The following is a 13,550-nucleotide window of genomic DNA, read 5'->3' on the forward strand; positions in this document are numbered from 1 at the left end:
CCCGGCCCTCGCCTTAGATCTCAATGCCTTGCCTTTGTAGTCTACCTGGGCCGGCATTTAAATTGTCCAAACAACAGATCATGCTTCGCATTAGGACCAGGTCTCTGCCACATCATACGCTCTGGGCCTTGACCTCGCCACCCAGGCTGAAGCTATTCTCGACCTCTCCAAATTGGCTTGGCGTTTAGAGCGATCTATCCTCGCACACGGGTTAGTTGGACGGGCATCAAAACTCCTCCTCTCCAAATTGCTCACTCCAACTCCACCTCTGACCCTGTTTTGAACACATTATATTTTGGCTTTGTAACACACCAGTATGGCTCATCCCTCCAATCTGCTTCACCTTCACTCACTTCTTTATTGTTTGCAGTGATAGCTTACCATTACTTACTTCCTTGCTTTTTGAACTACCAGTAAACTGTTGCTCACCTTCAGTAGCACCAACTTAAACTGGAATCTGAATTGATTCTATGATCTACAGACTCACTTTCAAGGACTCTTTTTAACTCATGTTCTCAGTATTATTTCTTTATTCACACAAGTTTGGCTTCTTTGGTGCATTGGCTATATGCCTATATTTGTCTATTATAGATTTTGATAATTCCTCTTGTATTCCTTAATTTTCCTTTAAATGCCTCCAAGGAAATGAATCTCAGTGTGGAAAGCCCTCCCAGGGGTGGTGGTAGAGGCGGATACATAGGGGACATTTAAGAAACTCTTAGATGGACACATGGAATATAGAAAAATGGAGGAATATATAGGATTGAAGGGTTTGGGAAGGGGAGGGAGGGAAGGGTTAGATTGACCCTAGAGTAGGTTAGAAGGTTGGCACAACATCGTAGGCCAAAGGGCCTGACTGCCCTGTAATGCTCTGTGCTCTATTTACAGATTATAACATATATGTACTTTGATAATAAATTTCATGCTAACACCTTGGCTTTTTGTGGTATATATCAATGATTTAGACTCAACAGTTGGAACCATGATTGCAAAGTTTGCAATGATATAGCAGTTGGTGTGTGGTTAATTGGAAGGAAGCTGCAGATTGCCGGGATTTATCAAGTTGGGCAGATAATTAGCAAACAGAGTTCATTTCTAAGTTGTTTAAGTTAATGGATTTGTGTAGGTAAATTAAAGGAAGGGAATACACAATTAATGATAACAGCCGAGAAAGATAAAGGAAATAACTGTGGTCCACAGGTAGCTGGACATTACCAGAACCAGGAAGATAAGGCATGCAGGACACGTTACTTTAGTGGCTGAGGTGAAGATTTTAAGAAAGGTCATGCTTAAAAGATGTCCAACATTCAATAGGCCACAGCCAGAATACCACAAAAAATGAGAATTTAGCTAGCTATCAAAGAGACTAATAACAATGTTGCTTGGTCTTAGGAATTTTAGACATGAAAAATGATTGCTGAGACTGGGATAGTCTTGTCTATGATGCATTTATATATACTGATGAGGCCAACATAGGGTGAATGGGAGCGATCCGTCTTCTGGCACCTGGGGAGCATTGGCTTAAAGTTAAATAAAAGAAGAATCACAGAAATTTTGGTGGGAGGGTGGTTTCCACTTATTGCTTGGAAAGAAATGCAGAAATCTCAATGCATTTAAGAATATAAGGATTGGTTAACTGGGAAGTGGGAATTGGGGTTTGCTTTGCCGAACATATATTACAACCTCTTAACTATCTTGAACTGAATACGGTAGTTCCTGGGCCATTTCAGATGATGCATATTGGCGGGTCCATAGGCACATAAAATATTGTCCCTTGTTCAATAAGAGTTTTTTTTTAACTACTACATCATTACTGCCAGTGCCGAGATTTTTTTTAATAAAGCGGATTAATAACTGAATTCCAATTCCATAGCGGCCATTTAAACTTAGCTCTCTGGATTTTTGGTCAAGTAATTTAAACGCTGAACCCACTGTATGCTGTGCAGCAGATGGTCTCTAAGTGTGCCATATATTTGTATAATTGATTTGTATTGTGTATATAAATCGGTGTTACTGTTTATTGCAGACAAACCTGTAAAAAAAACAAAAAAGAGGTTTATCACCTGGTAGGGTTACTACCATTACCAGCCGGTTCTGGACACGATCCCCGAATTACTAACAGGTTATCTCCCGCTTCCAGTATCCCGCCTCTAGGCTCTCATCATTGGCTGCCTCCTTCCCTTGCTAATTGGACAGTAAACCGTCTCCTCATTATCCCATTGGAAGATTCACGGCTGTCTGTCAAACAGCCATCTTTGCCTCCTCCAATGCTCCTCCGCCAGATGAAAAAAAATTGAAAGAAAATTAGAGGAAAACAGTTGCTGCCGCCACATGACCCGTCACTCCGGGTTACTTTCGGTAGCTATCTGAGAATTATTTCTTTCTAATATCTGTGGGGTTGGAGGGTGGGGGTGGCGGAGAGGGAATCCCCAGCGTTCACAAGATACTCTGGGCATGGGTCCCATAGGCTCTTGTGGCCCTTGTTTCAGCACAGTTTTGATTATTGTTTTGCAGTTGAGAGTATTCAGAATTAATATAATATCTAAACTCTAAATGTCCTGCAAATATATATCAAGCTGTTATGGTGTAGGAGATGACAAACTCCAATATTAAGGCAACGTCGATTGTCAGCAGCTAAATTACATAAGTGGAGAAGCGTTTGACTGCGAGCCCAGCAATAGGTCTTTCCCTTTTAATTGTCGGGACGTTGTCAGATGTGATTGATTTGCATTTGCATATTTAAACAAAGTATGGGTTTATTAAAGTTTGCGGGATCGAAATACAAAAAGCAAGAGCATTTTTATTTTAAAATATCTTGATGCACCAATGAAATCCCACTTCTCAAGCTTCCCATACTTCAGTTAAAACGCAGTCAGCGTTCTCTTAGCGGTGTTACCCAAATTATGCAGAATATGCACAATTTTGTTTTATCTTAAAAATAACGCGCGTTGCTAATCTTATAAAATGATAATTGATTAGACTTTGAATTGAACATAGAGAAGAGCGAGCATCCCTGTAACTTCACAATAACTGTGGGCAACCATGCTACTGCTTTGAATATCTCGTACAGTAAATGGCCCTTATTTTTCCTCTTCGTACAGTAACACGGTACCTGCGGGCTGAACTCGCGATGCAGTGATTGGGTTCTAAGGTTTGCCACAGTGCGTTGCAGTCAAAGGAACATTGTCGTAAAATCCAACTAAATGATGCAGCAGTTTTTGATGTTTATGATGCGGATTTTTGCGAGTGTGGTCGGCGTCGTGTGCAGTGAGGATCTTACCGGGCAGGCTGCACTGCGTCTAATATGTCTCGATTTCCTCTGTGAGGGATAGAAAGAGTTGTGTTATAGGAAGCGGCAGTCTTCGCCGCAATGTGGATACTGCTTTGCTCGGGCTGTTAGATAGCTGTCCGTAGGACGATGCCCTGGTTACACTCCACAAAGCACTTCTTCGGCTTTCTTTTTTGCTGATGCTGCAATGTTACGGGATGACTTGAGCGGCTGGCTTTAATACATTCAGCCCTGCACACTGCACCACATGATATTTCAACAAGGGGCCAGGACACTGGACCAAAGAGATTGTTTTCCGTTACCAGCCATGAAGCCCATGTGCGTAATCTAATGATGTTGTGTGTGTGTGTGTGTGTGTGTGTGTGTGTGTGTGTGTGTGTGTGTGTGTGTGTGTGTGTGTGTGTGTGTGTGTGTGTGTGTGTGTGCGTGCGTGCGCGCGCGCACTTTAACTGCTGTTGTTTTAGAGTCGCGCTTTAGCGACTTCTCAATCTCAACCGAATCGCTTCCTGCAGTAGCGAACGTTAGGAACAGATGAGTTGTAAATAGTGTCGGTCCAATGTAATATAGGTTATTAATATTTCAACAGATCTCATGCACGGATAGCTGTAAACCGATATCCACATTAAGGAGGGGTAGTCGGTACCCAGGAGGAGAGTTTTGCATCGCTCCGAGGATTGGTCGCATTCCTGTCCCCCTTTGCTTGTCAGGTAAGGGTTCAATCCCCCCTCCCCACACACATACACTCCAAGTGAAGCCCTGCGGTTGCAGAGTACCTCCTCCTCCCCTCCTATCTGAGTACTGCAGCTGTTTTTTTTCTCTCTCTATAGCGAAAGCCACTCAGTGCCTAATGCGAAGATGTGAGATTGGGGCTGCCTGAGAACTCTGTAGCGCTGCATGAGCTGCACTCGTATAGACCCCCCCCCCCCATCCCTCCAGCTTTATTTTTAGTATTCTTTTTGCCCACTTTTGTCAAGCTGAGTTCTGTTTTATGTTAACATTTGTGTTCCGCAGCACCTCGCCCCCGAGGTGAAGGTAAAGCGCCACGGAATTTGCTGAATTACCAAGATCACTTGGAAACGTTTGAACCCCACAATGTTCAAGTCAGATCGAAAACCCAGCGCGACCCTTTAGGCCGGCCAGACCGATCTCCCCACCCGCACTCCTTCCCTTGCCCCCCACCCCATCCTCCATTCCACCCCCCCCCCCCCCCGCCGTCCACAGAGTTTGCCTCCGAATGTCCGATCGCTGGGGAGAAGCAGCCAGTGAATCGGACCAAGCCAAAGCCTCCCATCGCCTCGGCGCGCCTCTCTGAAGCAAGCCGGCCACCAGGATGACTGTGATCGCCGGCGACAACTTGGACGAAGCGTCGGCACTGCCCGGCCACCCTCAGGATAGCTACCCACGGGACAACGACGACCATGAGTGCTGCGAGCGAGTTGTCATCAATATCTCGGGGCTGAGGTTCGAGACCCAGCTAAAGACCCTCGCCCAATTTCCCAACACGCTGCTGGGCAACCCCAAAAAGAGGATGCGCTACTTCGACCCTTTGCGCAACGAGTATTTCTTCGACAGGAATCGCCCCAGCTTCGATGCCATCCTCTACTACTACCAGTCGGGCGGCCGGCTCCGCAGACCGGTCAACGTGCCGCTGGAGATGTTCTCGGAGGAGATCAAGTTCTACGAGCTGGGCGAAGAGGCGATGGAGAAATTCCGCGAGGACGAGGGCTTCATCCGGGAAGAGCAGCGGCCCTTGCCCGAGAACGAGTACCAACGCCAGGTGTGGTTGCTGTTCGAGCACCCGGAGAGTTCGGGACCAGCCCGGGGCATCGCCATCGTGTCGGTGATGGTCATCCTCATCTCCATCGTCATCTTCTGCCTGGAGACTCTGCCCCAGCTAAAAGACGACAGGAAACGCACAATGCAGGTGGGCAACAGCACTATGGCTTACAAGTCCAACATCCTGACCGACCCCTTCTTCATCGTGGAGACCCTGTGCATTATCTGGTTCTCCTTCGAGCTCATCGTCCGCTTTTTCGCCTGCCCCAGCAAAGCGGAGTTTTTCAAGAACATCATGAACTTCATCGATATTGTGGCCATCATTCCCTACTTCATCACGCTGGGCACCGAGCTGGCGGAAGAGGAGGAGGGCAATGTGAGCGGGGAGCAGGCCACCTCGCTGGCCATCCTGCGAGTCATCCGGCTTGTCCGGGTGTTCCGAATCTTTAAGCTGTCCCGGCACTCGAAAGGCCTCCAGATTCTGGGGCAGACTCTCAAAGCCAGTATGAGGGAGCTGGGACTGCTCATCTTTTTCCTCTTCATCGGAGTCATTCTATTCTCCAGCGCTGTGTTTTTCGCAGAAGCCGACGACCCAGAGTCCCACTTCTCGAGCATCCCGGACTCTTTCTGGTGGGCTGTGGTGTCAATGACCACCGTGGGTTACGGGGACATGTACCCGGTCACCATCGGAGGCAAGATCGTGGGATCCCTGTGCGCCATCGCCGGTGTCCTGACCATCGCGCTGCCCGTGCCCGTTATTGTGTCCAACTTCAACTACTTCTACCACCGGGAGACCGAGGGGGAGGAGCAGGCTCAGTACCTGCACGTTAGCTGCCCGAACATCGCCTCGGACAGCGAACTGCGAAGCCGCAGCTCCTCCACCATCAGCAAGTCGGAGTACATGGAGATCGAAGAGAACGTGAACAACAGCATAGACAATTTCAGAGAAGCAAATCTCAGAACTGGCAACTGCACTGTAGTGAACCAAAACTGTGTGAACAAAAGCAAACTGCTGACAGATGTTTAAACATCTGCGGGCTCGGTGGCGGGAGCCACGCTTTCCAGATACTGTTCCTTGTATTGGCTGTGTTGACCTCGTTAATGCGTTGTTGCATTGCAGTTATGCTAAGCGAATTAAGCTTTCAGAATTACGTGGAAGGTATATTTTCATTTATTTTTAAATGGCTTTCTTTCTCCAACTGCGTGACGAGGGAGATCTTTTTCCAGGTCCATTCACGTGAGCAAACCTAAGGTACATTCTTTAAAAAAACGAACTTCTTCTGATAACTGCTCGCAAACCTTGAATGGAAGTTTTTAACAGTTCATTTACTAATACCAATGCATGTGTTAAGAGACAATTCTGCAAACTGCGCCGTGCATCCAAACAAAGATTGCGAACGAACAAAAACACCAGATCCCGGAGTTTTGGTGAAACATGCAAGCGTCTGCGGCTTTCCAACCACTGATGAATTTTTCATTGCGAAAGGTGATTGTTCAGGCCTGCTTATATTAAAAAAAATATACATCGCCATCCTTTATTCTGGAGAACAAGTGACTGCTTTCTGACATGGCAACGAATCCGTTGAAAACATTTCAGTGTTGCAATTTTCAGATAATGGCAACCCATGTCCTTCCAGGACTGAACTTTCAAAAGGCCCTTTTCCGATAGGATGTGAAAAGCATAACTCAAGACACAAACCCCTAAAGAAACAGCATGCCTTGATATTCATCATTCACTTTTGTCTGGCATGCCTCGAACATTACCTCAACCAACAGGAAACAAGTCTGCGTTTTAAATTATATTTCTGGAGAGTTCTCATTTGCTTTCACCAAAAGTGCAATGGCTTATTTCATTTATTATTTCCAAGCACTCACGGCCTGAATGTTAACTTGTATGAGGTAGAGTAACTTTAGATCATAGCATGTTCAACTACTTAACATTATGCCCTATTCGGGAATGGTAACATGTAACCCACTATAACTTATGCATGGCGTTAGGTTACAAAAGAGATTTGAACTGTAAGGATTGATTATCGAGGGACCTGATGATTTTCCTGCAGAATTTCAGGGAAATGAGTTGGTTCACGTCCTAACAATGCTCAAAATATCGTGCTATCAGCCCAGTTACTTAACGGGGAAAAGGAAAACGTGAAAACAGGATAGATAATGTATATACTTATATATGACATAATTTAATTTAAATGGAACTAATCACACTGATAAGAAAGCATGCCTTTGGTGCATTTTAACAGAATGTAAATGTAAAATATATGTAAATGATGCATCCAAGCCATTCATTTCCCAATTTATCCTCATTGATAAAATACTTTTAGTTTAAGCTTCCCTATTCATTAAGGCCGAAACTCAGTAAATTACTTAGTTAGTTGTTAGTGCCTTTTAAATCCTTCACTCCTGGACTGTTGGAAGTGCCTCCATATACAAAGAATGATTGAATGAGATGACTCCCTAGAAACCTTTTTAATCTGTTGCACAGTGAAAATTTACCACCTCACTTCCACTTGACAGTCTGGGGCAGAATTTTTTTTAAAAGTCTGTGAGCGCTAATGGACAGTTATTTTGATGATAAGTTTGTGGAGAGACATTTCAGATGGTTCTGAAGATCTAAGCCAACCGGTGAGAGACATAGGAATACTACCCACCTCGGCAAGTGGACACTGCAGCTGCAGAAGTATTTTTGGAACCTCTTTGATGTCCCCAGCAATTAAAGATTTGAACAAATTGTTACACTAAAACAATAAAACATGTTACCTTCTTCTCTTTCTGCCCACCTGCATAATCTGCAATATACCAAAAAGGAAAATGAAGTTTCCTCAGCAGACTACCTCAGTTTTAGTTTGATGAAAGGACTGCTTTATTGTGTGGCTCCAAGCTGAGGGGATTCTTTTCTTTTGGTTCTTCTGAATTCACATAGACAATGATTTAAGTGGAGGTTTATCGTCAAGTTATTTTCCTATCATCTTTTGTGGAGCCGTATTTTCAAGTCAGTTTCAGTGCTTACATATGTTGCCAACATCTCTAGTTTAGCTGGTCACTCTCCGTAGCCTAATTGTAATGCAGAAACTTGTCACAGCTCACTTTGACATGCTACTTAAGCCCAGAAGCTCTCAAAGATATCATGAAACAATTACATCAATATTTGGAGAACTGTATGGCAATTTCCCAAAGACCCGGAGAAACAAGCGTTACATTTTTGTAATTAAAATCATGCAACTCTTGAGCAGAGGAACCTACCTGGATATGGTTGTGTTTATGGAAGACATCACTTGTTGTCTAAGGATAATACAGACTGAAGCAACTGGATGACACACAATTAACTTCCAAAAGGAATGATGGGTTGATTATAAATTGTACTTTCTTGAAAATCTCAGGAATGCAAAGGAGAAGGATTTGACAAAGAATGAAGCTACTCCAATTTCATGTGACTGAATTAGTTGAGACAACTGAACTGAGAGTATAATTGAAAGTTACGCCGAGGAATTTTGAATAACTCTTGAACTACGTTTGCTGTTGGCAACAGGGCATTAACTTCTTCATTTAGAATATGTAAACCACCCATACTCTGGTTATCCCGACCCTTCCACATCACATAAACCTTGAGGTAGGACAAAATTTTCCCCTGTGTTAAATGACTTTAATACTGCACTTAATAAACAGCAATAAATGATCCAATGCTGCAGAACTGCTTTGATAAAAATCTATGTGGCTTCTGGCAGCTCATGCTTACTTTAGCAATTGAGTTTCTAGTTTTTGGGAAATTGCACCTTAGGTTAACATTTATCTGCATGTGATTGAGAAGTGTGCTGCATGCAGTTTTTTGATAATGAAGGTTCTGAAAACCAGTGGGATGGGTTAGGGTTTGGTGATGTTTATTTATAACCAAAACAGCTAAGTACAAGATATGGCTAGAGAGAGAAGCTGATGTAATATAGGCATGTCTTTCTGGTTATAAAGTTTTGGTAAATACTCCTAATTCAGGGCCAGCTTGGCAAAGGTATTGTATATAGGCCTGAATGTACACAAGGCGGCTGGTTCTGAACAAAGTCATGAAAGAGCCTCTTCTCTTTTTATAATAGAATCATTAATAATATTAGTGAAAATGAAGAAATTCAATATAACAAGGACTGCTGTCTTGGTGTAACGCTTCATTAAATTATTTTGCCCAGTTTAAAGTGGTTTGCACTGAATAATATGCATTAAAGTGACATGATTAAAACGAGGAACTCTGTCATTTGTATCTGAGGTAAAATTTGCATTCATTTGGTTGAAGAAGTGAGTAAGAGAGAGAGAGAGTGGGAGACAAAAGTGTGATTGTGATGCTGCTGCACAAACTATTGCTGATAAGCACATTTCATTTCAGCTCAGCAATAAATGATGGAGGCCTTCAGTTTTAAGTGTTGTTAAAATTACAATTTGAATATATTTTCAGCCTTGATCTGATATTTTATACATGTGAGGACATATAGGTTTTTTATTCTCTTTAATCAAACCTGTAATAAGCCAGATTTGCACCACATGAAGTCAAGGTTTATTTGGTGTGTTCCAGGTGCCACATTAAAGGCTTTGCACCTAGTTCGATAAGATAATATTGGGCGTTGAAGCAGAGAATAAAAAAAACTTAATTCCTAAGTACTGTCAAACTTTCATTTAGCATAAAAATGCACTTTAAAATTCAGCACAAATTGCCTTAACAGGTACATCGATCTTAAAAGTGAAAAGAGGTTCTGCAGCCTGTGTACCATCAGGTCCAGGGCTTTCAAGTTTGAATGGTTATAGTATTGCTATTGTCATTTACAAGTGATATCATTTTGAAAACAATTATGTTGTCAGGCTTGTTTATTTCCAGTTTAGGGATGTCATAATACTTTGATTCACCAATATATTTTGATTCATAAATCTGCATATTCATAATACATTCATTAATATTCCTCCAGAAGGACGATATAAAGATCATGGTAATTCACTATGTGAATTATAACATGAAAGGAAATGTCATTCTGTCAATTGTAATGGGTTATATTTCTAAAGAAATGGTAACTTTGACCAGATTTGTTCCAATTTTCGTATGGAGATCATAGTTAGTTTGAAGTTGAATATTATACTATCACAAAATATTATGACATCCCTGTTCAATGGGATATAATTGATTCAATTTTCTGATTTACTATTCATTTGCTTGTTTACTGTCATAATCATACCTATAATTTGGGTTTTTAAAGTAATTGTTATTTAAAAATATAGTTCCTTGCCCGATGCAATCTGCTCAATGTATTAATCATTTTATCTTCCCCTTCAACCAAATAACAAATTAAAGATGAATTTCCAGGCTCTGATTCAGCTATGTCCTGACTGGTTATTTTCAATAAAGTCATTAGTGTACAGCATATATTGGCAATGTATGATCTGAAACTAATAGTGTGTGCAGTATACTAATAATATATCATTGGGCCACATGCAAAATTCATTTGTATCCATTCAACCTTACAGCTGCTTTAAGTTCATATCAGTGAGAAATTTTTTTTTGAAGCTGAGCTAGATTTTAATTTTTTAAAATCTTTTATGAATGAAATAGATCAAGACTATTGTGTGCATATTTCTACTGACTCTGACTTGTAAATCTGAGTTAATTAAAATAAATACTGTGTAAAATAACATGTTCTCTGGAAGTCATCCCTTCCAAAACAATGCAGGCTAGCACAGCACAGGGAGCTTTATGTGGTGGAAGACCTGGGGCGTGAGCAAGCTTTGATGTTCTTTTGTGTGAGTGAAAGACTACCATATTTTGCAGTCTCGGGTAAGGTTTTCAGTTTTATTTTATAATATTATGGTCTACTTGTGTGCAAGGAGTTGGTTTACAAAATATTTTTTTAAAGTTTCTTGATCTTTACATTTATTTAATTCAGATGTTAAATCATTTACTCCTTTCACATTAAATGGTTTTGCACTGCAGAGGTAGTAGGAATGATATCTGAAACATAGAGATCTCTTTATCCAGTTTTCCTGCCTTTCTGTCTTTTAGTCTCCAGCCTACACTTTCACTTGTCAGATATATTTTTAATTCTATTATATGTCACAAATGTTTCATTTGTCAGTGATTGGGTAGGAAGTCATTGCAACCAATCCATCTCCTCAGTGGTTGTTCACACAGGCACTCTTCCCATTAGCACTGACTGGATAATAATCTGAATTCTTAGATGAGTCTTTACCACAAACCGCACTCCCCATTTCACCATCCCTCAAAGTTACCTTAGTCATTATCAGCATAGACCAGGAATGATAAAAGTCCAAATTTTGTAATTCAGTGATGTATTTATAGGCTACTTTTTGCAACAGTAACTCTCATTGTTCCTTTCGGGTCGGGTCTCACTCACAATGGCATCTCTAAAGCTGAATACAGTGGATTCCAGTTAGTTTTGAACCATCGGGACCGGTACATTTTGGCCCAATTAAGTGGCTGCCCCGCTTAGCCAAAATTCCCTGAAAGTAGTTAAACTGTACAAAAAAGACAAACTACCATTTAACTGAGTAACAATTTATGTATTTAAATGAAATACAGAACAAATTAGAACACTATGAATACCTCTAAAGTACTGTAAAACTGTGTATTAGTTCCTAATAGGTATCGACGGAGGAATTTATCTGCTGAGTTCTTAAGATTGACTATAAGCAAACGAAACCAACACAAGCACCCAGTGCAGATAATGGACTGCCTTCATACAACCCCGTAGACCAGCGGGGTTCCAACCTTTTCTTTGCCATGGACCAATACCATTTAGCAAAGAGTCCATGGGCCCCAGGTTGGGAGCCCCTGCTTTGGACAATTGCGTCCTCCAAATCTTCATTTTTCTTGCAGCATTCAAGATGATTATTGATATTGTCAAATTCTTCCTAATTCCTAACTTGTTGAAGTAGTGAAATTGTTTCATCTTCACTTCCGGCTGTTTCTGGCATCTCCAAGCCTGAATGCTTGAAACTACAGTGGGCAGAACAGTTCTGAATTGTGTTACTGCTTATTTCTCGGCAACTATCAGTGACAAAAGTCGCTGATTTTTGAACACAAACACACACAACTGATATAAAAATTGCTGGTGAACGCAGCAGACCAGGCAGCATCTCTAGGAAGAGGTACAGTCGATGTTTCAGGCCGAGAGCCTTTGTCAGGACTATTAGGTGTCTCGGCCTGAGACGTCGACTGTATCTTTTCCAAGAGATGCTGCCTGGCCTGCTGTGTTCACCAGCAATTTTTATGTGTGTTGCTTGAAATTCCAGCATCTGCAGATTTCCTCATGTTTGCGTTTTTAAACACACAACTGATGCTATTTAAAAACTGATCGCTCTAAGCAAGGTGCAGTGTCTAACAGCCACACAAGAGCACATGACTGACTCTAGTTTGAAACTGTTTGGCAACAGTCTCCTGTCGCAATTAAGCGGTGCGGTGTCCAAAGTAAACAAAGGGAATCCCGGCTATTTTCTTGATTTAGCATTTGTTCTTTAAAAGTTGTCCCAATTAAATGGCTGTCCCGATTAACTGTTAGCTGAATTAACTAGAATCAGCTAAACTAGCTTATCTGGTTGTGACTTTGTAATGTTTTATAGTGCACAATGCTAAAGCACTTATTACTATTTCACCTATGAATCCAGAAAAGGTGGCAATAGGAGATCCTTTTTTTGGACTTTACATACTTTTTCTTGCCCCTATTAAATTTGCTCTTGGCAAATCAAACTGCAGCATATCATCCTTGTATTGAGCCCCAATATTTACAACTAAAGTCTGAAGTTGTGGGCCCTGTGGCTATGAAATAGAAACTAGGGTTGGGACGAGATCTATTATCTCTTGATTACAACACAATATTTAGTTCTGCTGTCAAACAGCCCCAGTGAAATGCTGAGTACGGTGTGTGGATACTTTATTTTATGTCTTGTTCCTTGTGTGTCAGGGTTATAAGTCAGATTGCATCACCCATTAAGTAATTGAAATAGATATTCATGATTAAAGTTGGATTAATACTTGGACATATTATTTCTCTGGAATGGGATCATAATGATGATTATCAGTTCTGGAAGTCAATCAAGAGTATTAGAATAGAATAGTGACATGGTTTTGTTTGCATATTAATCAATTCACTCTGCATTTTGCCTGGTTACTTCCTTATGATGTAGTCCAATAAATGGTATTTTCACAGCATAAGCAGCTTCTGATATTTCTATTAATAAAATTATTAATTATTGTAAAACAATTGTGAACTAATATGTTCCTTGTTACACCAATATAATAACAAGAAGCAAAATGGGACTAACTGCAAAGTGAGAGTTATCAGAACATCTATTGTATTGGCCTGTGTTGATGATACTTTCTGTGTAACATCATATTTGCAAGGAGTAGCCTTCTATTGTCCAGATCTTTGCACAGTTACCAATCATGGTGCTGCTCTTGGCCCTGCGGCATTGCAGAATCAGAATCAGGTTT

The 13,550-nt window shown here is 41.4% G+C and overlaps 1 protein-coding gene across 3 annotated transcripts; it reads left to right on the top strand.

Annotated features, from left to right (window-relative positions):
* Positions 1–3,383: 3,383 nt before the first annotated feature.
* On the top strand, positions 3,384–10,606 carry LOC140186714 (potassium voltage-gated channel subfamily A member 1). 3 transcript variants are annotated; one of them, XM_072241204.1, is made up of 2 exons: positions 3,384–3,607; positions 3,876–10,606. In XM_072241204.1, exon 2 carries the CDS (start codon positions 4,620–4,622, stop codon positions 6,090–6,092), a length of 1,473 nt encoding a protein of 490 aa, XP_072097305.1. In that variant the 5' UTR covers positions 3,384–3,607; positions 3,876–4,619; the 3' UTR covers positions 6,093–10,606. The 3 variants fall into 3 exon arrangements, with proteins under 3 accessions (XP_072097305.1, XP_072097306.1, XP_072097307.1); XM_072241205.1 differs by lacking the exon at positions 3,384–3,607 and having other exon boundaries at positions 3,745–3,996; positions 4,117–10,606; XM_072241206.1 differs by lacking the exon at positions 3,384–3,607 and having other exon boundaries at positions 3,745–3,996; positions 4,301–10,606.
* The last annotated feature ends 2,944 nt before the right edge of the window (positions 10,607–13,550 follow it).

Source organism: Mobula birostris, chromosome 23, assembly GCF_030028105.1.
Source record: "Mobula birostris isolate sMobBir1 chromosome 23, sMobBir1.hap1, whole genome shotgun sequence".
NCBI classification, from domain to species: Eukaryota; Metazoa; Chordata; class Chondrichthyes; order Myliobatiformes; family Myliobatidae; genus Mobula; species Mobula birostris.

What these genes read in the sequence shown, in the direction of transcription:
- LOC140186714 (XM_072241204.1), top strand. Translation starts at nt 4,620, where the DNA reads ATGACTGTGATCGCCGGCGACAACTTGGACGAAGCGTCGGCACTGCCC.